Source organism: Neltuma alba, unplaced genomic scaffold, assembly GCF_004799145.2.
Source record: "Neltuma alba isolate B1F8T4 unplaced genomic scaffold, ASM479914v2 tig00011003_pilon, whole genome shotgun sequence".
NCBI lineage: Eukaryota > Viridiplantae > Streptophyta > Magnoliopsida > Fabales > Fabaceae > Neltuma > Neltuma alba.
In genome coordinates, this window is record NW_021635757.1 from 1 (window position 1) to 25585 (window position 25585).

General features: G+C 35.9%; 2 protein-coding genes and 1 pseudogene across 3 annotated transcripts; 2 read left to right on the top strand and 1 right to left on the bottom strand.

The window, feature by feature from the left end:
• Positions 1-10769: 10769 nt before the first annotated feature.
• LOC114760585 (pentatricopeptide repeat-containing protein At1g71420-like) lies at positions 10770-14262 on the top strand. 2 transcript variants are annotated; one of them, XM_028949845.1, is made up of 2 exons: positions 10770-13124; positions 13426-14262. In XM_028949845.1, exon 1 carries the CDS (start codon positions 10839-10841, stop codon positions 13113-13115), a length of 2277 nt encoding a protein of 758 aa, XP_028805678.1. In that variant the 5' UTR covers positions 10770-10838; the 3' UTR covers positions 13116-13124; positions 13426-14262. The 2 variants fall into 2 exon arrangements, with proteins under 2 accessions (XP_028805678.1, XP_028805679.1); XM_028949846.1 differs by having other exon boundaries at positions 10770-12954.
• Positions 14263-15252: 990 nt separating this feature from the next.
• Positions 15253-18165, top strand: LOC114760584 (pentatricopeptide repeat-containing protein At3g49170, chloroplastic-like). Its single transcript, XM_028949844.1, has one exon. The coding sequence runs from the start codon at positions 15343-15345 to the stop codon at positions 17860-17862; it is 2520 nt and encodes an 839-aa protein (XP_028805677.1). The 5' UTR covers positions 15253-15342; the 3' UTR covers positions 17863-18165.
• A 1728-nt stretch (positions 18166-19893) lies between these two features.
• LOC114760586 (pentatricopeptide repeat-containing protein At3g18110, chloroplastic-like) lies at positions 19894-25568 on the bottom strand (annotated as a pseudogene).
• Between the last annotated feature and the right edge of the window lie 17 nt (positions 25569-25585).

Below are 25585 nucleotides of genomic sequence, written 5' to 3' on the forward strand. Positions count from 1 at the left end.
AATTTTTAGATGCCTGATACCAGCTCTATAATTTAAAGTGCTTAAATACTTATTTGGTTGGTCATTTAATTAGACTCGGGAACTCATAGGTTTGATTTCATATTGATTCACACTGTACTTTGTGTTTCGCTTCTTCCTCAGAAAAGAGACGATCAAACAATTCCTAATCATGTCCTTGCGAATCGGATCATCCATCCATATAATATGCAGAGAAAAAAAAACAACTTCAGAATAATCAAATGATATCTCTCAATTATACACTGATTTCATTAGATATCGTACAAACTATAATTTCTCTTTTTTTTTCCGATCCTTGCCGTGTTCGGGCATGATACTGTAACCTCTTCTTGAACTTTCTACTTCAGGTTTGTACAAGAAGAATATGATTTGACTATATTTAGGACCAGGAGAATATGATTTGACTACAACACATCTTTACCCCGGCTCCAACTGTGAGTAACTCTTCCAATGGAATTTTTTTTTCCCCCATTCATAAGTTCAAATCCTTCATGTTGCTTTAAGAAATCAAGTCTCTTCTATTGGACCCAACCATTGTTGGTCCTTGTAATAATTTTTTTATGTAAAGTATAACATCAGCTTGGAAATTGAATGACAAGAATGCATTTAGTTTAAGAGTCAGGCTTATTAATATTAGGCAAATTAACTTGTAAGGAAGACAATCCAGTGGTACCAGGGTCGCTAAGTTGATCAAGCTGTTCTTGCCTCTGCGAAGCAAATATTCAATGTAGAGAAATTTTTGCGATCTACTGCTTGCCATTGCGTCTGAATTCTTCTGATACCACTGATTCTATCTTGCGTCTTTCTTCTTCAGACTTGGAGCGGGCTACTCGTAGAAACCCTCTGTACAGGCTAAGTACTTGCTTCTGCATTCCAGAGAGCCTTGGACCTCTTGAGGCTCCCATTGAACCTAGCCACTTCTAGCAACGGATATGACGCGGCTTTTCACTGTACTTCTGAGAAATCAAGAAACCACGCTCAAAATCGAAAAGCCAAGATAGGGATACATGCACTTTACGGGATATATTACAATCGAAAAAACTTTGAAGATTTAGATTTGTAAGGCGCACAAACGCACATGCACATATAGTTATATAGATAAACTTGAAAACAAGGCCAGCATCAAAATCCCCCCTAAGGCGAATAACAAATATGTATGCATGGATATGAATAGTATACATCAGGACAGGGGCGGGACCGCAGGATGAACATCATACCGCACAGAATTGAACCTGAGCTCTTAAAATATCCATCAAAATTCTATTACATGAGTATTTTGCTCAATCTTCGAAACAAGGAGCAGTCTAGCACTTGACTTTACTCAGATGCTAATTTATGTTATAGGCAAACAACACTTAAGAAGGGACTGACATTTTTGGGGTTCATCATATTTACAAGTTGAAATCACCAGAAGACACCGCCAACATGTGTTTGACACACATATAGACATGTCAAAAATATCATTTTTAACAAGGACGAACACATAAACACAGCAGCTTGGACTCAATAAACATGGACAAGACACAAAGGACCCCAAGGAAGAGTGAACAACCAAAATAATAAACTAGAATGAGATACCAGAAACTTCAATTGATGAGATATCTAAAGTTCTTTCCTGATGTTTCCTTTTATTGCGTGAATCATGAACAATTTTAATAATATAGATTTACAACCCACATTTATTTAATTAAAAGGTTTAATAAATAATATCATAAGATACAAAGAATATACGATAATGTTATTTCTCCATGCTGTGTTGAGTTGTTTCGTGTGTGTTTATTTGAAGTTTCACATGTCAAGCTACCATGTCTAGCCAAAATATCTGAGCTTCTAACAACTCAGAAAAGGTCCATAATCGAATGTCTAAGATGATCAGCTTGCATCAGTCGTCATGATATAATATAAAAAAATCATATTCAAGGTCCAAAGATCAAGACAAATACATATTTATGAAAGAACTTGAAAAGCAAACAAATAAATGAATGCAGATTTTTTGAAATAAAAATCAAACTCCTAACAAAAATAAATAGAATATTTCTTAAAGTTTCATAGGACTCCGTGGCTCCTTCGAGAACCAAGCAAATAAAATTTCCTCAGGCTCGAATTGACAGAGCAAAAGGCCTTAGAACCATTCTGCCAAACCCAGTCTAAAACCACAGGCCAGGCAGACCAAAAAGAAACTACAGTAATCTAGGATGAAAAAACAGAAATGCGGATAAATGTTAGAGCAACATGCTCATGAAAAAAAAGCAAAAGAAAGCATGTCTCCGGGGGGAAAAACCGAAGAAAAGAAAAGAAGCCAAATTAGTCTGCAGCACGCTTCAATCAACCAGGACAAGAACTAGAAACAATGGATACGAGACCAGAACAGAAAAAGGAGAAGGAGAAAACCCAAGACACCAATATGATAAGAAACCCATTTCATCTTTACCCTTCAACAGCGTCAGTTCCAAATAGAACAAGGGAAAGGAAGTAGAGGCATGTGATATTACGGCATTACCATTTTTATACATAATCCCGAAACAGAAGAAGAATGGAACACCACATTTTCAATCTCAAAATTACGGCCAAAGGATAAACAAATCCACAAATCGTGGGAATAACCACTATTCATATACCAGTCAATGACCCCTCAAACTGTACAAACACAACAACATCCTCAAAAACATTCAGAATATAAAGCTCCTGCTTTTTTCTTTTCTCAAACACGTAATAGGCATTCCCTCCCCTCCCCAGCGTCTCAGATATTTCAGGCTTCCACGCTCGAAAGGAACATTCAAAATTCAAAATCTTAAGCAATTCGATCGCAATTATCTCAAGCTCCAGAGAATTATGAAAGATTGCCAATTCCCTTCACGCATGGATCCAACAGATTATGCTACTAACAGAAAACAGAAAAATGATGATAACAAGATTGAAAAGGCATTCTTCCCCTAAACCACATCAAGTAACCCACCCCTTGCTTTTGCGTTAAGGATGTCCGTTGAAAGCATTAATGGTAAAATCAAAAATTTCATCTAACAGCAATGCTCTCAATCCTTTTCCTCGTCTGCTTATTCTCTTCGTTATTGAGGCAACAATTCCAGTTTCAAAAATGCGAATTGAGAAAGCAACAATTCCATTTCAAAAAAATCATCACATCCAGAATTAACATTCAGAAACAACAAATCCAAAGAAAGAAAAATAGCCACGACACAAGTAAAGAAGAATTGGGCAGATACCCAGCACTGTTCACGGCTTCACATAAACGTCATCACATTCCTCACAACAACAGACCCAACGCCCGTGCAATAGCAGGGAGAGCAGCAGATTCACGGATTTGTGGGGATGGCGGTCTGTGAGAGAGAAGAGCCCAGCGTGAACTGCCGTCGAACACGATCAGCCAATGGAGACAGGGAGGGCTGCCGGCGACACGACGGATTTACGATTACAGAAAATACAGATTGCGCCCACTAAACTTCTTTTCGGTTTTTCAAATATTATAGTCGTGCAATTAACTAATTTAGGTGAATTAAATATATTACTCCTCCGGTCCTAATTATAAGACCCAATTGACTTATTTGAGGAGATTAGGAAGTAAGTTAAGTTGGTTATTTATATAAATAAGTGTTGTCATTCCTAAAATATCCTTGCTAATTAAGTATATTGGCTAAAACTATCATTATTAGAAGGATTATCTTGGAAAAAAATGCATAATATAAGAGACAAATGGATTGGGGTCTTATAATTAGGACCAAATAAAAAGTCAAATGGGGTCTTATAATAGGACCGTAGGAGTAGTTAAATTAGTTAATATGATTTTTTTTCTAAAATATCCTAAGTATCTTCTTTAATCCCCGTCCTTCCTGTCCTATTTGATTGTTGTTAGAAGAATATCAATAGGATTAATTTGAAAAAAATTGATTAACATTCAAAATAATAGGTGGGAAAATAACATATAAACTTGAAAATTCTCAAATCATCACTTGAATAAAGTAAATCTCATTTTCATCACTTCATATCAAATTGGGCTTTTCAAGTTAAATGGAATGACCAAATTGCACTTAACGATTACAAAATGTGGGCACCACATTCACTTGTATCAGATGAAGTCTGGTAGGAAGGAAAAAACAGAGAACATGTGCAATGCTAAATCAAGGTGAGGAGAAAGTGCTGGTTTGAAAGTGTAAGTATTTTTTTTGAAATCATATTACTCTTTTCATCCTCCTAATATCACCGTGGTGTCCTATTTTTTTTCTTTTCATTTTGGTGATTTTGGGTTTTGGATAATCAAAGATTCAAATGGAGCTGAAGTGCGGCATTACGGAAGTCGAAGATTCTTCAAATTGGGTGTAGGTTCTTCCTTTTCTTAGGTGTGAGAACAGTTAGAAATGTGAACATATGACTTAGTGTTGGACAGGGTTTGGGTTTTGACAAGTTTGGAAAATTTTGAAGAAGTTCGATGATGATTTTGCTGATGGAATGTCTGAATATGAACAGTAATAATTCATGAACTGTGTGGTTAATAGCAAAAGTGTAGTTGTAAAATGCTATAACGAAATTGTTAATGTAGAAAGTGACTATGTTGGGTTGATTTCGAAAATTGATAAAATATCTTTGTTAAAGAACTGACATTGTGATGAATTTTTCTTCTTCATTGTTACAGGCTAGAATGCAAAAAGACATGTAATATTGGGTTAACATCCTCAAAGGAACTTTTTAAAAATATTAAAGGGGAAGTTAAATATAATGATTAAAATGTGAGAGTGAAAATAATAAAAGAGGAGATAAGACTTCAAAATCTGAAGTCAATGATATTAGAATAGTTTGAAATTGATGTAATGGTTGTGTCATGAAAGCTTGCCATTAATTGTATATTCTGTAAATACTATTAGTGAAGCTCTAGTTTGTGGAAAATGTCATTACTGAACTTGTTATATACTTTAAATGTATTGCTAATTACCGCAAAAGTTGCAATGCAAAAGTGCCCTACTTATTCATATAAAGTTTTGTTAATGTTCATTATTTAAAAAAATTAATTGAATGTGTCTTTTATATTGATACAATAACATCAGACAACATTTTTGATCTCACGAGATTTTTTTCAACTTTTATAATGAAATTAACAAGTATGGTAATGTTATTAACAACTTGAATGACAGCATTAATAGCAACTTTTCCAAGCGCAACTTTCAAATTGGAAAATTTTCAACTTTTGTAATGAGTTTACAAGAGTTGTTAATAGTTATATTGAAGTTGTTAATAGTGTCAATGAAGTTGTAAAATTGGCCATTTTTGCATTTTCTTGAATTCTAGTTGTTAAGGGAAATACTGAAATTGTTAACAGAGATAATAAACTTGTTAACCGCTATACGAAAGTTATAAAATTTTCCATTCATGATTATATAACCTATCTCTCCCAATTTTAACAAGTTCTGATATGAGGTGATTAATGACTATAAATGAGTTGTTAATAATTATATTAAAGTTGTTAACAGCGTCGCTGAATTTGTAAAATTGGTCATTTTTGCATTTCCTCGAATTCCTGTTGTTAAAGGTGATACTGAAGTTGTTAACAAAGATAATGAACTTGTCAACCGCTATACGAGAGTTGTGAAATTCCCCATTCATGATTATACAACCTATCTCTCCCAGTTCTAACAAGCTCTGATATGAAGTGGTTAATGACTATACATGAGTTGTTAATAGTTATACTGAAGTTGTAAAATTAGCTATTTTTGCATTTTCTCGAATTCTTATTATTAAAGATGATACTAAAGTTGTTAATAGATATAATGAACTTGTTAATCACTATACGAAAGTTGTAAAATTTTCCATTCATGATTATACAACCTATCTCTCCTAGTTCTAACAAGCCCTGACATGAAGTGGGCAATGGCTATATATGAGTTGTTAATAATTATACTGAAGTTATAAAATTACCTATTTTTGCATTTCCTCCAATTCCTATTATTAAAGGCGATACTAAAGTTGTTAATAGAAATAATGAACTTATTAACCGCTATACGAAAGTTGTAAAATTTCCCATTCATGGTTATACAACCCATCTCTCCTAGTTCTAACAAGCTCTGATATGAAGTGGTTAATGACTATACTGAAGTTGTTAACAGCATCACTGAAGTTGTTAAATTAGCCATTTTTGCATTTCCTCAAATTCCTGTTGTTAAAGACAATACTAAAGTTGTTAATAAAGATAATAAACTTGTTAACTGCTATATGATAATTGTAAAATTCTCCATTCATGATTATACAACCTATCTCTCCCAGTTCTAACAAGCTCTGATATGAAGTGGTTAATGGCTATACATGAGTTGTTAATAGTTATATTGAAGTTATAAAATTAGCTATTTTTGCATTTCCTCGAATTTCTATTGTTAAAGGTGATACTGAAGTTGTTCATAGAGATAATGAATTTATTAACTATTATACGATAATTGTAAAATTCCCTATTTATGATTATACAATCTATCTCTCCCAATTCTAACAAGTTCTTATATGAAGTGGTTAGTGGCTATACATAAGTTGTTAATAGTTATATTGAAGTTGTAAAATTAGCTATTTTTGCATTTTCTCGAATTCCTCTTGTTAAAGGCAATATTGAAGTTGTTAACAGAGATAATGAACTTGTCAGCCGCTATACGAGAGTTGTGAAATTCCCCATCCATGATTATACAACCTATCTCTCCCAGTTCTAACAAGCTCTGATATGAAATGGTTAATGACTATACATGAGTTGTTAATAGTTATACTGAAGTTGTAAAATTAGCCATTTTTACATTTCCTCGAATTACTATTTTTAAAGCGATACTGAAATTGTTAATAAAGATACTGAACTTGTTTATCTCTATACGACAGTTGTAAAATTTTCCATTTATGATTATACAACTTATCTCTCCCAGTTCTAACAAGCTCTGATATGAGGTGGTTAATGGCTACATAGGAGTTATTAATAGTTATAGTGAAATTGTTAACAATGTCAATGAAATTGTAAAAATGACCATTTTTGCATTTCCTTAAATTCCTGTTGTTAAGGTGATATTGAAGTTGTTAATAGAGATAATGAATTTGTTAACCAATATATGACAATTGTTAATAGAGATAATAAACATTAACAAAACTTTTATAGTGAACATTAACAGAACATTAACAAAACATTAATAATGAACTTGTTAAACGCTATACAAGAGTTGTGAAATTCCCCATTCATGCTATCTCTCCTAGTTCTAACAAGTTCTGATATGAGGTGGTTAATAGCTATATAGGAGTTATTAATAGTTATAGTAAAGTTATTAACAGTATCACTGAAGTTGTAAAAATAACCATTTTTGTATTTCCTTAAATTCCTGTTGTTAAAGGTGATACGGAAGTTGTTAATAGAGATAATGAACTTGTTAACCAGCATATGACAGTTGTTAATAGAGATCATAATGAACATTAACAAAACTTTTATAGTGAATAAGTAGGGCGCTTTTGCATTGCAACTTCTATAGTAATTAATAACACATTTAAAGCAAATAACATGTTTAGTAATGGCATTTTCCACAAGCCAGAGCCTCACTGACAGTATTTACATAATATACAATCAATGACAAGCTTTCATGCCACAACCATTACATCAATTTCAAACTATTCTAATATCATTGACCTTAGATCTTTAAGTCTTATCTCTTCTTTTATAATTTTTACTCTCACATTCTAGCCTACAATAAAGAAAAAAAATTCTTCACAATATCAGTTCTCTAACAAAGTTATTTCATCAATTTTCAAAATCAACCCAATATAATCACTTTCTGCATTAACAACTTTGCTATAGCGTTTTACAATTACACTTTCACTATTAACCACACAGTTAACGAATTATTACTGTTCATATTTAGACTTTCCATCTGCAGAGTCATCACTGAGCTTCTTCAAAATTTTTCAAACTTACCCAGAACCCAAACCCTGTCCAGCACTAACTAAGCCAAATGTTTAAATTTCTAAACGTTTACACACCTAAAAAACAGAAGAACCAACGCCCAAGTTGAAGAATCTTCAAATTTCGTAATGCCGCACTTCAGCTCCGTCTGAATCTTTGATTACCCAGAACCCAAAACCATTAAAATGAAAAAATAGAACACCATATTGACACTAAGAGAATGAAAAAAGTCATATGATTTCGAAAAAACATTTACACTTTCGAACCAGTACCTTCTCCTTACCTTCAATCTAGCATTGTGCATGTTCTCTATTTTTTCCTCCCTACCAGACTTCATCTGATGCAAGTGAATGTGGTTTTCACGTTTCGTAATTGATAAGGGCAGTTTGGTCATTCTATTTAACTTGGAAATCCTAATTTCGTCTGAAGTGATGAAAATGGGATTTGCCTTATTCAAGTGATAATTTGGGGATTTCCAAGTTTATATGTCATTTTTATGTTATTTTCCCATAATAGGTTTTACCTTAATTAGATCATACATTAAGGACGAGAAGATTATATCTAATTTATGCACTTAACAAAAAATATCTTACTACTCTTGATATTTAATATAAGAGCTAGTTGATTAATTTGATTAGATTAAGAAAGTTTGTTAAGTTAGTTATTTGTAATAAATAGGTATTATCTTTCTTAAAATACCCTTACTAATCATATATATTAGCCAGAATTACCATTTGATAGAATATTTAACGCATGCAACTATTACAATAAATATTTTGAAAAAAAACAACTATGCTGATTGGGGTTTTATATTTAAAATCAAATTAAAAGTCAAACTAATTTTTATATAAATGATTGGAGGTAGTATATAGTAATGTATAATAGCCCTCCATCTCAATATAAGAATTACTTAGCTAATCTCAATGAATTAAAGAAATTAATTAAGTTAACAAATATGAGTTGATTTTTCAAAATTATCTTTTTAATCATCATACTCTTAGATGGAAACCTATTATTATGTATAATCAATAGAAATATTTTAAAAAAAATTATAAATTTAAAAAACAAATTGGATCCACATCTTATATTTATACCTACAACCAAACATAGGGCCTATTTGTAAGAGCGTTTTAATGGGTAATCGTACTATGCTAATAACAAACCGTGCGATTGATGAAATTTGATTGTTTGTATTGGCGATAGAGAGATCATGCTTTTCCATCAAAAGCCAGTATAAGTCATAAGTAAAAATTTGCTACTTATGACTTTTCAATCATGGAGAGAGAGAAAATTAGAGTTGGTGAGTAATGTTAAACGGTGGAGAGAGCAGTTAAAAAAGAGTTGAGTTTCACATTTAATGAAGGGAAAATTAGAATAGAGGACCTAAGGAGTATAATATTTATTATGGAGGATCTTTAAAATCCTAATTACTTAGAAAGACCAAAAAATAAAATATAAATATACTAATACTAAACTAGCCCTAATAAACTTCCTTATGCTCCCTCTAACCACATCTCAATTACTTGATAATTAGTAGCCAAAAAAATAGGGAAGCACTCTATTATCATCGATTTTTATTACTTTTTTATTCAAGCTATACATTATAAAAATTGTACAATATAGTTATATACAATAATGTCCACTTAAATTTGATCACTAAAAGTTAATAGTTTGGGTTCTGATTTCTTTTTACAAAAACCCAAATTTTATATACGAACCTAATTTTATTTTTTTCTATAATATTAAATTAGAAGCAGTGTTTCAAAAAAAATTATATTAAATTAATTTAAATTTTTCATAAAAATTTATGCATGTTGAAATATGTTATAAAAAATAATTTTGATTTTGATTTTGATTAAAATAATAAAAATAATTATTATTAATTATTTTGCAAATTTTATATATCTTTGTATGTCTATATATTTTTATCAACATTTTCACTCATTTACAGATAAAAATTACTTAATCTAATTTTTAAAATAATTAAATATATAATTTTTTTATTATAATATATTCAATAGGACGAATGGGGTTGAGAAAAAAATGGAAAAGAAAATTTTGCCCTCATCATAGTGGCTGAAGAAAACTTTATTTTTGGTTAAAAATTTTGAGTGCGTTTTGTTTCCGATAAATAAAAATAGTATAGATATTAATGGTAACTGTCAAATATTTAAGATATGGTTAGTGGAAATAGAGGTGATTTAATTAGGAACAATTTGGTATTTACATATTTATATTTTTATTTATGGTCCTTCTAAATAATTATAATTTTTAAGATCTTTTATAAGAAATATAACTTTTTTCCGGTCCTTCTCTCTAATTTTCCCTTTAATGAATTTATCATTCTATCTAATTTTCATTATAATCTTCAAACAATTAATTTATAAATAATAAAAAATTAGTTAAAATTAATTGAAAATAATAAAGAGGTTACAAATATACTTCTGATTTCAAGTACTCCTACGGTCTTATTTATAAGCTAGAAAAAGAATTTTTTTTATCTTATTTATAAGTCATCTCATTAAATTTTTAATATAAATGTACTATTTTACCTTTTATTTATTATAGTGTAAATGATTATTTTTTTAATAATAATCCGCTTTTACAAACTAATTTATTTATAAAAAGTTAATCCAAATATAAATCACATTACTCAATCTAATTTTTATTTAATGTAATTTTTTCAAAAATCAAATTAAAAATAAGTTATTTTTTTGTGTCACTGCAAACGGACCATAGTCTCCATCCAACTAGCTTTTGCGAGGAAATGGTATGGATATACTCCTCAGTGAGGTCACATTCCCCACTGACCATCATCTACCCAATGGTGCATAAGAAATTGTCACTTTTTGTGGAATGTGCACCTTGCTGTTAAGCTGGCTCGAGCGACTTCACTGCATTGATGCTGCATTTGATCAAGCTTGTGTGTCGCATCTCCCCCAGAAATTGTCACGTGATCCATCTTTCTACTTCCAATGCACAACCCAAAGCCAAAAATATTTTTGAACAAATACATTCTCTTTCCATACAGGGTAACCTTCATGAAGCTCTCTCACTTTTTTACACCTGCAACATACCCATTGGCTCGTCTTTGTCTCGTCAAACCTGTGCCACTTTGTTTCATGCCTGTGCACGCCATAAGTATCTCCCTGGAGGCACGGGTCTGCATCATTACTTACTTGAGAGAGACCCCTCAATCAAATATGACCTCTTTGTTACCAATCATATTATGAATATGTACTGCAAGTGTGGCCAGATGGCTGATGCCCACTACCTGTTTGATCAAATGTCCCAAAGAAATATTGTCTCTTGGACTGCCCTCATTTCGGGATACGCTCAATCTGGCCGTGTGAGAGAATGTTTCACTCTCTTCTCCAGCCTTATGGAGCACTGCCGCCCTAATGAATTTGCTTTTGCAAGTTTGCTTAGTGCTTGTGAGGAGCATGGCATCAATTGTGGCAGGCAGGTACATGCAGTTGCATTGAAAATTTGTTTGGATGCCAATGTATATGTTGCGAATTCTCTTATTACCATGTATTGCAAGTGTTCTGGATACGGTGGAGTTTTTGATGATAAAACAGATGAGGGCTGGACCATTTTTAAGTCAATGGAGTTCCGAAATCTTATTTCTTGGAATTCAATGATTGCAGGATTTCAATCTCGTGGACTTGGCGACCAGGCCATTTGCCTGTTTACACAAATGTATCAGCATGGCATTGGGTTTGACCGTGCCACCCTACTTAGTGTCCTTTCTTCCTTGTCTGAATGCAGTAATACTGATGATATTGGCAGACATCTCTGGAGGTGTTTCCAATTGCATTGTCTCTCTATCAAAAGTGGGTTTATTTCACAAGTTGAAGTGAGAACTACATTGCTCAAATCCTATGCAGATCTTGGCGGGTGCAATTCTGACTGTTATAGGCTCTTCTCTGAAACAAGTTCTTATCAAGATATTGTCTTATGGACTGCTATTATCACAGTGTTTGCAGAACAAGATCCTGAGCATGCCCTTTTTCTCTTCTGCCAAATGCATCGGAATGACTTTGTACTGGATTGGCATGCATTCTCAATTGTCTTAAAGGCTTGTGCAGTCTTTGTTACTGAGCAGCATGCCTTGGCGGTTCACTCGCAAGTAATTAAAAAGGGTTTTCAAGAAGACACTGTAATTGCAAACGCGTTGATCCATGCTTATGCAAGGTGTGGCTCCTTAGTATTCTCTGAACAAGTATTTGATGAGATGGATTGCCACGATTTGGTTTCCTGGAATTCAATGCTCAAATCTTATTCCTTACATGGAAAAGCTAGAGAAGCACTGCAGCTGTTTCAGCAGATGAATGTCAATCCAGATTCTGCAACTTTTGTTGCTCTCCTCTCAGCTTGCAGCCATGCTGGGCTTGTTGAAGAAGGAGTGAAAATATTTAACGCTATGCCTCAAAATTATGGACATGCTCCTCAGCTAGATCACTATGCCTGCATGGTTGACCTTTTTGGACGGGCTGGGCGAATGGTTGAGGCTAATGATTTGATACACAAGATGCCAATGAAACCTGATTCTGTAATCTGGAGTGCATTACTTGGATCTTGCAGAAAGCATGGTGAGGCCCACTTGGCCAAATTAGCAGTTGATAAACTTATGGAGTTAGAGCCTAAAAATTCATTGGGCTATGTGCAAATGTCAAACATATATTCTTCCGCTGGTAGTTTTAATGAAGCTAGCTTGATTAGGAAAGAAATGAGAGGCTCTAGGGTGAGAAAAGAACCTGGATTAAGCTGGATTGAGATTGGAAAGAAGGTTCATGAGTTTGCCTCAGGAGGTCAACGCCATCCACAGAGGGAGCTCATACTCAACAGGCTTGAAATATTGATTAGACAGTTAAAGGAAAAGGGTTATGTGCCAGAGACAAGCGTTGCCTTGTACGACACAGAAGAGGAGAACAAAGAGGAGCAATTGTTCCATCATAGTGAGAAGATGGCATTGGTATTTGCCATAATGAATGAAGGCGGTTTGCCTTATGGTGGTAATGTCATAAAAATTATCAAGAACATTCGTATTTGTGTAGATTGCCATAACTTCATGAAATTAGTATCAGATGCATATCGAAAGGAGATTATTGTGAGAGACTCAAACCGCTTCCACCACTTTAAAGATGCCCGATGCTCGTGTAATGACTATTGGTGACATATTAACGTAATGCCCCATATCTAGTACACTACTTTTTTTAACTGCCCGGTTTCTTATTTGCCATGTACATGATTAACATAGTCATGATTGACTTGTGATTTTTAGAATTTCTAGAAATGGTTATTGAGCTAATGTAAATTGATACTTTTAAGTGTCCTAGCCTGAGGTTTGGGTATATCTTAACTATGATTTCTCCTGAAATATGTAACAACTGTGGTTTTTACCTTTTGCTTTCAAAATCACTAACAGTGATTATTCCTTTTTCTTTCCATTTGTCTAGCTGAATGAACTTTATGTTGTTATCCAGGAGCTGCAAGATATGGGGTACAAGACGCGGGGAAGTTCCATGCTTTTGATGTTTGAAGCATTTGCTTAAGCAGGAAACGTATTTGTGCTGCGGAAGGTATGTCATGGAATGAAAGCTGCAGCTTATTCTCCTGCAAAGAATTTTGGCAGAATAGTTAGAGGACAAGAGAGCTGTTTACCAGAAAATCTAAGATGCTTTGCTGATCCAAAAACGAGGTGGGGAGAAATATGAAACGTTGATTATGTACTGCAGAGATCATTGACTAGACTAAGGTGTGGCACTGGTGCATGAAATAAGTGAGAGGCTTGTTTTGGAACTTAAGCTGGACACATTCTTCATTACAATATTCAGCAAGCAACAATGAACTAGCTGAGGAACTTTTTGAGGAGTCTAGATCAAATAATTATGACCTTAACTGTTGTTTCTTCGGCATAATGATGAGAGTTTTGAGAAATTCGGGGAATCATTGGAAAGCTGGAAATCTATTTGTCCTGGTGAAATAAGCGGGTATTTGAGCCCATAATTGCCACCATGCACTTGCTTATGGCTTCTTATGGAATCTCTAACATCCTGAATGCTCTCTACCCTAAGCCTCTGTTACAGATGCACGTCTCAAACATAAATAAGTTTGGAGACAAAAGGTTCAGGAAGATGAAGGAAATAGTCTTGGAACTAGATCAGCGAATATGGATATGCTTTATCAGAGGTGCGAGCTTATAATGGATGATAACTAAAGCATGCTTGTTCATAAGCTTCTGGGAGAAAAATCCGAATAATTTCAGAGGTGGGCCGACATTAAGAGAAACTAGAACCTCTGGAAGACAATGGAGCTCTAAATTTGGTGAATGCTTTGACGGATCTCTTTTGTGAATTTGAATTTCAGGTCAGCACCTCTCTTGTATATCGTAAAATCACTTTAAAAAGCTAATTCAACCAGCCAGATAGTTTTGTTGGGGGTGAGAAGATGCTGAAACATACTGGATCTGAGGAAGTGGGCAAACCAAAGGAAAAGGGAGAAACTACAGGAGAGGCCAAATTATCTGTGAAAACAAATAACAGTACTGGAGTTGACGCGTAATCTCATCTTTGGGCGCCCAATATATCCCAACAACTTTATTTTTATTTTAAATGAAATGTCTAGTCGGTGTTATTGCCTAGCGTTTACCTCAGGAACTTATAAAAAAAAAAATTATAATTTATTAAAAGAGGGGTAGCTAATATTCTTAAACTATAAAAATAATGTGTATCTTTCTAATTTTACTTGTCGCTAAAGTAAACGACTCCAAGTATTGTTTAGGAATTAAAAATATGGCAACTTATTATAATTAAGGAAGGGTAAGATTAAAAAAATAATTTAATTACCACGTATTTATCTTATATTTAAGACAAAATAGTTTTCAAAAACCATATAATGAGGTGACGATGCAATACATATAGGATGAAGACTCATTTGGCAACCAGAAGTATTTTTGTAGATATGTTTAACGTCCTAAAATTTATTGTAATTTATTCAGCATCTTAAAAAATAGGTATGTCCAAGCTCTAATACCTTTAAAATTGCTGAAACACTACCTCAGAATGTTTGATGCGCATTACTTAACAGTTGAAGAGTTAACAACGAGGTTAAAATTATTTCTAAAAAAATCAATACTTTGAGGATAAAATCACCCCACAAAAGGCCCACATGAAAAAATATTTTTATATGGTCCTTTATACCCCCACACACACACACATATATATGTATATAAACTCTCTTAATCTGCACTGCTTTACTGGATAAATCCTTTCCGGCCAGCGCGGCTGATTGGTCTTATTGACTGATCCCCAACACAGACTTTCTCAGGGGCGTGACTTTTTTCTCTGATGCCAAGCTTTATCGTCTTCGCTTTCAGTTGCTGTGGTTTCCTGTAAAGGACTATGAGGACTCTGAGCCTATCCCTTCCCTCTTCTCCTTCTTCATTCCCCAAAGACTCCAACTTTGAGCGTCTTACTCTCTCTCGCAGTTTCAGTGTCCCACAACTCCACAAAGCCATTTCCACCCTCAACCTCACCCATCGCCACCATGACACACGCCTCCGCCTCCTCGACTCCTCCATTCTCCTCAAAGCATGCATCAGGTCTCGTAATTTTGAGCTTGGGAAGCTCATTCATCGCAAGTTGATCGAGTCTGGACTCGAGATGGACTCGGTTCTTCTCAATTCACTCATCAGCCTCTACTCCAAATGCGGCCAGTGGGAAACTGCGCTTTCTGTATTCCAGAGTATGGGTGATAATAGGAGGGACTTGGTCTCTTGGAGTGCAATGATTTCGTGCTTTGCCATTAATAACATGGAATATGATGCCCTTGTCACTTTTCTTGACATGCTTGAACATGGGCTTTTCCCTAATGAGTATTGCTTTACGGCAGTTATCAGAGCGTGTTCTAATGCTCTGTATGTTTCCATCGGGCATGCAATATTTGGTTTTCTATTAAAGAGTGGGTATTTCGATTCCGATGTGTATGTTGGTTGTGCATTAATTGATATGTTTGCGAAGGGCAGCAGTGATATTGATTCTGCCCGTTTGGTGTTTGAGAAAATGCGGGAGAGAAATGTAGTTACTTGGACCTTGATGATCACACGATTTGCACAGCTGGGCTGCCCTGGAGATGCCACTGATTATTTTTTCAGAACGTTACTAACTGGGTATAAACCAGATAGGTTTACTCTAACCGGTGTTGTATCAGCTTGTGCGGAGTTGGGATCGTTATCACTTGGGCGGCAATTACATTCTTGGGTTGTAAGGTCGGGAATGGCTTCAGATGTGTGCGTGGGTTGTAGTTTGGTCGACATGTATGCAAAATGTTCGGCTGATGGATCAGTGGAACATTCTAGGAAAGTATTTGATCACATGCCAAACCATAATGTTATGTCTTGGACTGCACTTATCACAGGATATGTTCAAGGTAATGGCCAAGATCAGGAAGCCATAAATTTGTTTCATGACATGATTCAGGGTCATGTGGCACCAAATCATTTTACATTTTCTATTGTTCTGAAGGCTTGTGCAAATCTTCCTGATTTACACTTTGGTGAGCAGCTTCATGCCCAAACGGTTAAACTTGGTCTTTCCTCAGTAAATTGTGTAGGAAATTCTCTTGTTAGCATGTATGCTAGGTCTGGAAGAATGGAATGTGCTCGCAAATCCTTTGATATTCTCTTTGAGAAGAATTTGATTTCTTATAACACACTTGTAGATGCCTATGCTAAAAATTTCAATTCCGAAGAAGCCTTTGAATTTTTTCATGAAATCGAACAAACTGGTGTAGGGGCTAATTCCTTTACATTTTCTAGCCTCTTGAGTGGAGCTGCTAGTATTGGTGCAATAGGTAAAGGAGAACAAATTCATGCTCGAGTTCTCAAGTTGGGATTTGGGTCAGACCTCTGCATCAATAATTCTTTAATCTCTATGTACTCTAGGTGTGGAAACATAGAAGCTGCTTTACAAGTTTTTGCTGACATGGGAAATCGCAATGTCATATCTTGGACTTCCATTATAACTGGTTGTGCAAAGCATGGATTTGCTTCAAAAGCATTAGAAATGTTTTATGAGATGCTTGAAGCTAGGGTAATGCCTAATGAGGTCACCTACATTGCAGTTTTATCAGCATGCAGTCATGCAGGTTTGATCAATGAGGGATGGAGGCACTTCAATTCCATGTATGAAATCCACAGTGTTGTCCCAAGAATGGAACATTATGCTTGCATGGTTGATTTGCTGGGCCGATCTGGGTCACTTTCAGAAGCTATTGATTTTATTAACTCAATGCCTTTCAAGGCTGATGCTCTAGTATGGCGTACATTCCTTGGATCTTGTCAGGTTCATGGTAACACTGAGCTTGGGGAGCATGCTGCAAAAATGATCCTTGAGCAGCAACCTCATGATCCTGCTGCCTATGTGCTACTATCAAACCTGTATGCATCAGAAGGACGATGGGAAGATGTTGCAGAAATTAGAAAGAACATGAAGCAGAAAAATTTAACAAAAGAAGCAGGTTGCAGTTGGGTTGAGGTGGAAAACGAGGTGCACAAATTCCATGTAGGGGATACTTCACACCCTGAAGCTGAGAAGATCTATAATGAACTTAATAACTTGGCTTTGAAAATTAAAAAGGTTGGCTATGTCCCTGATACAGATTTTGTCCTTCATGATGTGGAGGATGAGCAGAAGGAACAATATTTGTTTCAACATAGTGAGAAAATTGCAGTAGCTTTTGCTCTTATTGGTATCCCCAAACCAAAGCCTATTAGGGTATTCAAAAACCTTCGGGTTTGTGGGGACTGTCATTCTGCAATCAAGCATATTTCACTTGTAACGGGAAGAGAAATAATTGTCAGAGATGCGAACAGGTTTCATCATATGAAGGATGGGATATGCTCTTGCCGTGATTATTGGTGACTGAGATTGAAGTTACATCCAATTGAACATAGCCTTCTAAAGTGACCTGGACTGACAGATTAGAAAACTAGTAGCCTTTGATTGGTGTCTGTACTGGACTATGCCAGAAAAATTTCAGAATGTATTTTTGACATTCCGAAAAAAGAAAAGAAAATTAAATGTATATAATGCACTTTAGAAAGATGGAGAGAGGCCCAAAAAGAGATGATGAATGTAAAGATCGCATGTGAGTCCGTCAATAAATAGTTTCTATTGTGGCACCTTTTCTATAAATGTAGATAATTTAATTTTTCAAGGTTGAAATCAATTTTGTCCGTTCCTTAGTTAATTCTATAATTTTATTTAGATGTCTTGGGTCTCGCAGTCATACTTTATCGATTTCCTTGATTTCCCTGACTGAAGGCTTTTAGACTCCTGAGAGCTGCAAGTGCTGTTATGCTGAATTTTTGCTGTAGTCTTTATTTGGTTGTGCGCTTCAGTTCCTCTGCTGCATGTGTTGACCACTGAGTTGCACTGAATTTTTGCCGAGTTGTACAGAAAATCTTGAAAGCCAATTCCTGGTAATTCTTAGTTTTTGAACACAAAGCGACAGATTTGTGAACCAGAATTTTGAATGAATGCATTCACTGAATTTTTCTGCTGCAGTTAATTGATTCTGAGATCGCTTTGCTTTTGAAGCTTTTCTGTTTTGACAATTTTGGTCACTTACCATGTGTTTCTTTTCTTTGTTTCCTTTGCTGAGTCCTTACCTTCTGAATTCAAACTGCCACCTTCTGAATTCGCCTTTAAATCCCTTTTGCTGTGGTGCATTGTGCTCGACGGTGTTTCTTTTTTATTTATTTTATACTACTTCTGGTTTTTAATATAAGAGCTTGTTAACTAATTTGAGTAGATTAAGAAAACCAGTTAAGTTAGTTATTTGTAATAAATAGATGTTTTTCCTAAAATATCCTTGCTAATCAAATTTATTGGTTAGAACTACTATTATTACAAGAATTATTTTGAAAAAAAATACTCCTCCGGTCCTTATTATAAGACCCAATTTGACTTTTTATTTGGTCCTAATTATAAGACCCAATTTATTTTCTCTCTTATATTTATACATTTTTTTCCAAGATAATCCTTCTAATAATGATAGTTTTAACCAATATACTTAATTAGCAAGGATATTTTAGGAATAACAACACTTATTTATTATAAATAACCAACTTAACTTACTTCCTTAATCTCCTCAAATAAGTCAATTGGGTCTTATAATTAGGACCGGAGGAATAGATAAATATGAAAGACAAAGTGGATTAGGGTTTTATATCTAGGACAAAAATAAAAGTCAAACAAGATCTTATATTAAGGACCAAAGGTAGTATAATTTAAACTCTCACAAGCATGTCAATGCTAAATTCAAACCTAAGACCTCATCCAAACATGGCAGGTGGCATTGCCGCACGGCACCTTGCTGTTGACTCTCAATGGTGCTTTGAATCTGGTTCAAATTGCTGGATTTTCACTTTTCTGTCCAGAACCGCACAGCGCAAGCTTAATTATTAGCTTTCATACTAGTAACTCTCACGCATTGTTGGAACAGAGCTATTGTTTTATAGACCTGAAATTCCTTCAGCTTGCCTCCCCCCCCCCCCCCGGGTCACTAGATTGTATACCCTTGTGTGAAACTAAATAACATTCTGGGAGTTTTCCTCAGTTTTGAACAAAAGTGATAAATTTGTGGGCCGAGCCTTTGATTCTACATAGTTGCATGTTTTGTTTAATTTTGCACTTCTGCAATTGCTCTTCGGTTCCTTCTTGATTTCTGTTGTTTGCGTGTCAATACTTCGCTTGTTGTTTTGCAATTGAGTTGAATCAATTTTTTTTGCTGAAGTTTCGATGTTAAATTGTCCGAATACACGTGGAAGTGGATTTTCAGTAAAATTACATCATCATGAGCATTGAGGTATCCATACAATTTAGTCGCCTAGTCTTGAGGTCCGTCCAAGGATCACAACATGCAATAACGATTTCGTTAAATTGTAGAAATTAGAGATCTAAAAATCTTTGATCATAAGACAATATCTATTTACAGTAGAAGTTAATGAAGCTGTACAGTTGTGAGTTTATATTGTTTGGGTTTGGCCTCTTGCTTTACTTTGAACCAACAGCCGTGAAAGTCTTTTGTATGCCTAACGCACCTTTCTTGGACAACTCAGCTTCCTTGATATACTTCCTTTTCCTTAGTTGCTTGATCTTCCTAAGCCTTTTTGGGTCAACAATTTTCTTTCTTTTTTCCAACTTCTCTTTCCTTCCCTCTAAATCAGCTTCAATGGCTTTAGTTCTCTTATCATCAGGTAATAAAGCCAATCTAGAAAATTTCTTGGGGCTCACTATTCCCAATCTCTCTTTGATCTCCTTGAAAGCTGGAACAAGGCCACGTCTTATGAAGCATCCTTCAACAAGCTGCATAGAATTTAATTCTGGGATGTTTGAGGCATCTTTTAACTCCAGATCCAAGCAAAATGGGGAATCTTTTAACCACATTCTGAGGGAGTGAGCCTTCGCTACAAGGACCCCAGTGCGCGTCTTACATGGAAGAAAAGGCGACCCCATTTCCCAAAGGCATGCCTTCAATGTATTATTGAGGGAAACCATGTTATATTCAGCCGTTCCTGTTATAAGCACAACTGATTTTGGCGACTCTGGACAACCCTGCAACGAAGCATCCTGCCATAACAAAAATCCAAGATGTAATTAATGGTAAATCTAGCCAACCACGTCAGCGCACAAGCTTTCATAATAAGACCAAACTGAATGAAAAGAATATAGAAAAATAAGTATGTGGCATATCAGCAATCACGAGCGGGTGTCCAACTATAATAGAGTTTGGGTAGTCTTTGAAGTTTGGATATAAAACGACAGCAGACCAGCCTCAGACACACGCAGCCCTTCAAAGATTTTTGTTCTCATTAACAACTTTTTTTCTTGGGTGGGTGAAATAATGAAGATCTATAATCATCTCACATAAAATCTCAATTCTCAATGAAGAATGATCAAATTGAGACTATTATAATTGCATAATTTTTCTCTCCACCAAATGCTTGGTTGATGAATACGCAAAAACCTGGAAAAAAAGAAATAATAAACATAAAATTATGCCTTTGATCAGAAAGTGCAGGGTTTTGTTTGTCAAGAATCAGAGAGAGAACTAGGTAGGAATCAATTAGTGTGGAATCATTTAATTCATTGACATCTAAAACATTTTCCTCTTATGCTTAAACATTGTCAGAATACCAGACGGGTGACTTCTTACGGTCATGCATATGCCTTAAAACTTAATAGCGCATACTTTGAATGCACGGATTGAATTAGTCTGTGTGTGTCACACGACAGGCTTCAGTAGGAAAAGGAACTTGCCTGCATGTGATCAAGCCATAAAGTAAGACCAACAAGAGCTGAGCCAGCAGATAATTTTCGAAAATCTGCACCCCAATCCTTCTCAGCAACTCTACAGTTAACAGATACATGTATCAAGCAATTTAAAGGGAAACTCTAAAAATTGGTGAGATAAATCGTGTCTAACACTGAAAATTGCTCTTCTAAGACCATAAATCACCATTTGTTTCGCTGACTAGTTAGGCCACCTTTTTAGTCTCACTGTTGTTTTCTTTTGGTTGTTTTCAATTTATCCAGTCACTCAAAAAATATGTCTCAGCAGTTTCTAACTTCAATAGAGGCATAGCACAACTTTTTTTTTTTTGGTTCACACCAACCTAAAGATATCATGGCGATAGATGCTTCTTTTGATTGCCAGCTGGAAAACCCATGATGCAGTAGCCCGAAGTTCAAATGCCCACAAGAGATCCACCAAAGCATTGACAAAATTAAAGGCTGCATTGTCTTCCAAAGGTTGTATTTTCTCCAAATACTGGTCCACTTCTAAAACTATTGACTCGCATTTTTCTCTCAGAAGCCTACAGATCAAGTAACACACTTTAATGGACATTTATATATAATTACACATGTACGCATATATGTATGTATATAACAGGTGAAGCTTCCAATCACCACAGAGAACTAATGAATACCTGATTGGAAGATCAAACCCGGCAGCCTGGAGTACACTTAAAAGATTAATGGCCCCGTCTGATTCTTGAGACAAGCTTGCAGCTCTGATGAAGCATGTCCATATTCTGTGGTCTGGTTCCAAACCCACTTCCTTCATCTCCGTGAGCTTTTCAGTCGCAGCTTTAAAGTCTCCATGTTTGAGATATGCATCAATAACAGAGCTATAAGGCAGAGTATCTGAAACTAACCCAGTAGTTCTCAAGTTTTCCAGGACTTTTTCGGCTTCATGAGGCTGCCCAGAGCTGCCATAAGAAACCATAAGCAAGTGCATGGTAGCAACTGTGGGCTCTATGCCTGCTTCCTTCATCACGCCTAATAGATTTTCGGCTTTCATGTGATCCCCAGAATTTCTATATATTTTCATCATTAAATGGTAGAAAGAGCGGTCTAGTCTATAACCATTTGATCTAAGCTCTTCAAAAAGTTCCTCTGCTGGTTCTAGTAACTGTTGCTTGCCAAATGCTGCAATCAAGCTTTTGTATGTGTCCAGCTTAGGTTCCATACCCAATCCTCTCATCTTATGCATCAATGTCGAACCTTCCTCTGGTCTACGATCTCTGCAGTACATTATAATTAAGGTATTGTAAGTTTCCTCATCTGGTTGTAGACCAGAATCTTGGATCTTCCGGTAAACAATAGCCATCTTTTTGAAATCATCAATTCCAGAATACAATTGAAGTATAGAGTTCCAAATTTGAAGATCAGGCTTAAATCCAGCTTCTTCCATCTCACTTAACATGGCTTCTACATCCCTAACACGTTTAGCTTTACACAACAATCTCATCATGATTCTGTAAAGATGCATGGTAGGAAAATAACCTGCAGCTTTCATTCCATGGTATACCTTCTGCACCTCAAATAAGTTTCCTGCCAGAGCAAATGCTTCAAGGATCAACAGTATGGAACTCTTGCTTATCCTAAACCCCATATCTTGCAGTTCTTGAATAACCAAATAAAGTTCATCCAGCCTCCCATCGACAATCAAAGCTTGTAATAGTCCATTTATGGAATCCACAGTTGGGGTAGGACCATCTCTCATCATTGTATTGAAAATAGCTCTAGCTCGTTCATAACAACCACTTAAGGCATAAGCATGTATCAAGGCATTCCAGATTTTTCTATCCACTGTTGAACATCTTTGCTTCAAACTTCCCACTAAACTTTCTGCCTTTTGCCATAGCTTTAACTTTCCATACGTCTCAATGATATCAATATAAACAGACACATTATCAAGTACGATACCCTTTTTTTCTGCATAATACAGCAAGTGGTGGGCTGTCTCTGGGATTTGCATTCTACAGTAGACAAACACCATGCACTGATACAGACAGATAGACGGCTCTAGGCCATGGAATCTCATGTCAGCAAAAATCTGAGAAGCCACCTCAAAGAGGTCATTCTGCTTGCATTCCAGAATAAGAGACTCGTACATAGTATAACCTCTCCTGAACGAACCAAGAGCCCCATTATTTCTATATTCCTCCAAAGCAGCATCTAACTTTTGAGCCTTGCAAAGTATAATGATAAGTGCCTCAGTTAGCAGTTGACTCGAGTCTGGAGCACGCTCTTTCAGGAACTCGAGCAGTTCACATGCTTCTGAATATCTAGCGGAAGAACTGTATTTACTCATAATTGATAATAGAGTCTCATGATCCAATTCATAGCCCTTGCAGATGGCAACTTTCAATTTTTTAGCAGCATGATCGAAGCATTCTCCTTTTATAAGAACAGAACAAAGAACTTGTGGATTCATACCACTTCGTTCTTCAAGATCACTTACAATGTCATCAACAACTTCCCACTTGTTTTCCCTCACAAGAACTCGTAACATGGTCTCATAAAGGGTATTATCTGGTGTGAAGCCTTCACGAACCATTTCCTTATACAACATCATTGCCTTTTTAACCTCATTGAACCTCATAAAGATATCCAACATAACTGAATAGGCTAAACGGTCAGCTTTGATCCCTGACTTAACCATGCATTTAAATGTCTCCTCGGCCTCCACTCTCTTTCCAGCCTTGGCATAAGCACATATCAAAGCACTATAAGTATGCAAAGTGGGCTTCACTCCTGCATCCAACATTTCAGACATCACATTTGCAGCTTCCACAATTTTATTTGCCTTTCCAAGTGAATCAATTAAAACAGTATACGTAACAGCATCTGGATTTTGCCCAGATAATTTCATGTCTCTGTAAAGCTGTAGTGCCTGGTCACACTGGCCTTGCTTTCCATACATGTTTATGATAGTATTGTATGTCATCTCATCCTTACCCAACCCAATTTTCACCATTTCTTCACAAAAATCCCTAACCTTCTCTGCATTTCCTTCTCTTGAATAAGCATACAATAAGGAATTATACGTTACTGCATCAGGGAAAAATCCTTTAGATTCCAGTTCTTTAAAGAGATGCTCAGCTTTCCCAGAATGGCCACACCTACCGTATACTGAAATCATAGCATTGTATGTCCACAGGTCAGGTTGACACTTGTTTTTCTCCATGTCATTAAAAATCTTGATTGCTTCCTCCAAATTCGACTCTCTTGAGCAAGCACTTATAAGGGTATTATAAGTAATTATGTCTGGTCTAATACCTGATCTCCTAACTTCATCTAAAAGTTGAAGAGCTAAATCAGGCACCATAGCGCCAGACTTCATCCTGGCGTTAATCAAAGTATTGAAACTCACCAGGTCTGGTTCGCATCCTCGTTCACCCATTAAATCGAGCAGCTCTTGTACCTTCTTGAATCGACCGTTCCGTGCATAGACACCCATCATTGCATTATATACTTGGACTGTATTTTCCATGTCTAACTCCGCCCGCGTGAATATTTCCACAGCTAACGCTTCTTGATTAGCTTTCCCCAGCACCGACAAGATTGTCGCAAGCATCCTCGCATTCGGCGAGTACCAATGCCGCAAATTCAACCATTCATAGACTTCAAGTGCACGTTGCCAGCTCTTTTGCCCAACCCATTTCACCACAAAGCAAAAATCAGTTGGCGTCCATCTGAACCTTCCGATCGTCCAACACATCCGCTACGAAATCCTCGGACTTTAAAGCTAGAATCCTATCTGTCAAATACTGTACTCTCTCCCTCCAATCTTTTGCTCTTATCAGCGCCAATTTATTCATTTTCTTTACCCTCGTCTTGCTACGCCTCCCCAACGTTTCCTGTGATTCATCGTTCACATCACTGGGGGAAACATTATCGAGGTCCTCCTGGGTTTCCTCTTTGGCCTCAAAAAACCCTGCATTCTCAACGGATGAAGAAACTTCCCTGTCTTCCACATGCGTCTGTGTAGATGGGTACATCTCTGAGAGCTTCAGGTGGGGCCATCTGATTGAAGGGGAGGCTCTGCTATATGTGAACTTCTGCGCAGTGGCACTCTTGCGATTCTCATTATCACTGTGGTTGAGTTCTTCAGAGCCATTGCTGGTGGCATCAATGGAAGGCGAAGCTGTAGAGGTTGAAGAGCAAGGCAAAGGAAGAACAGTGTTTCGTGGTATCTTGGAACAAGTTGAAGAAGAAGACTTCGAATTGGGATCAGTTCGCTGAACTGAGGAAATCGGTGCGAAGGGCAATACCCGTGAACCCACATGAT

Coding starts and splice junctions, on each gene's coding strand:
- LOC114760585 (XM_028949845.1), top strand. CDS start 10,839: ATGCTGCATTTGATCAAGCTTGTGTGTCGCATCTCCCCCAGAAATTGT.
- LOC114760584 (XM_028949844.1), top strand. CDS start 15,343: ATGAGGACTCTGAGCCTATCCCTTCCCTCTTCTCCTTCTTCATTCCCC.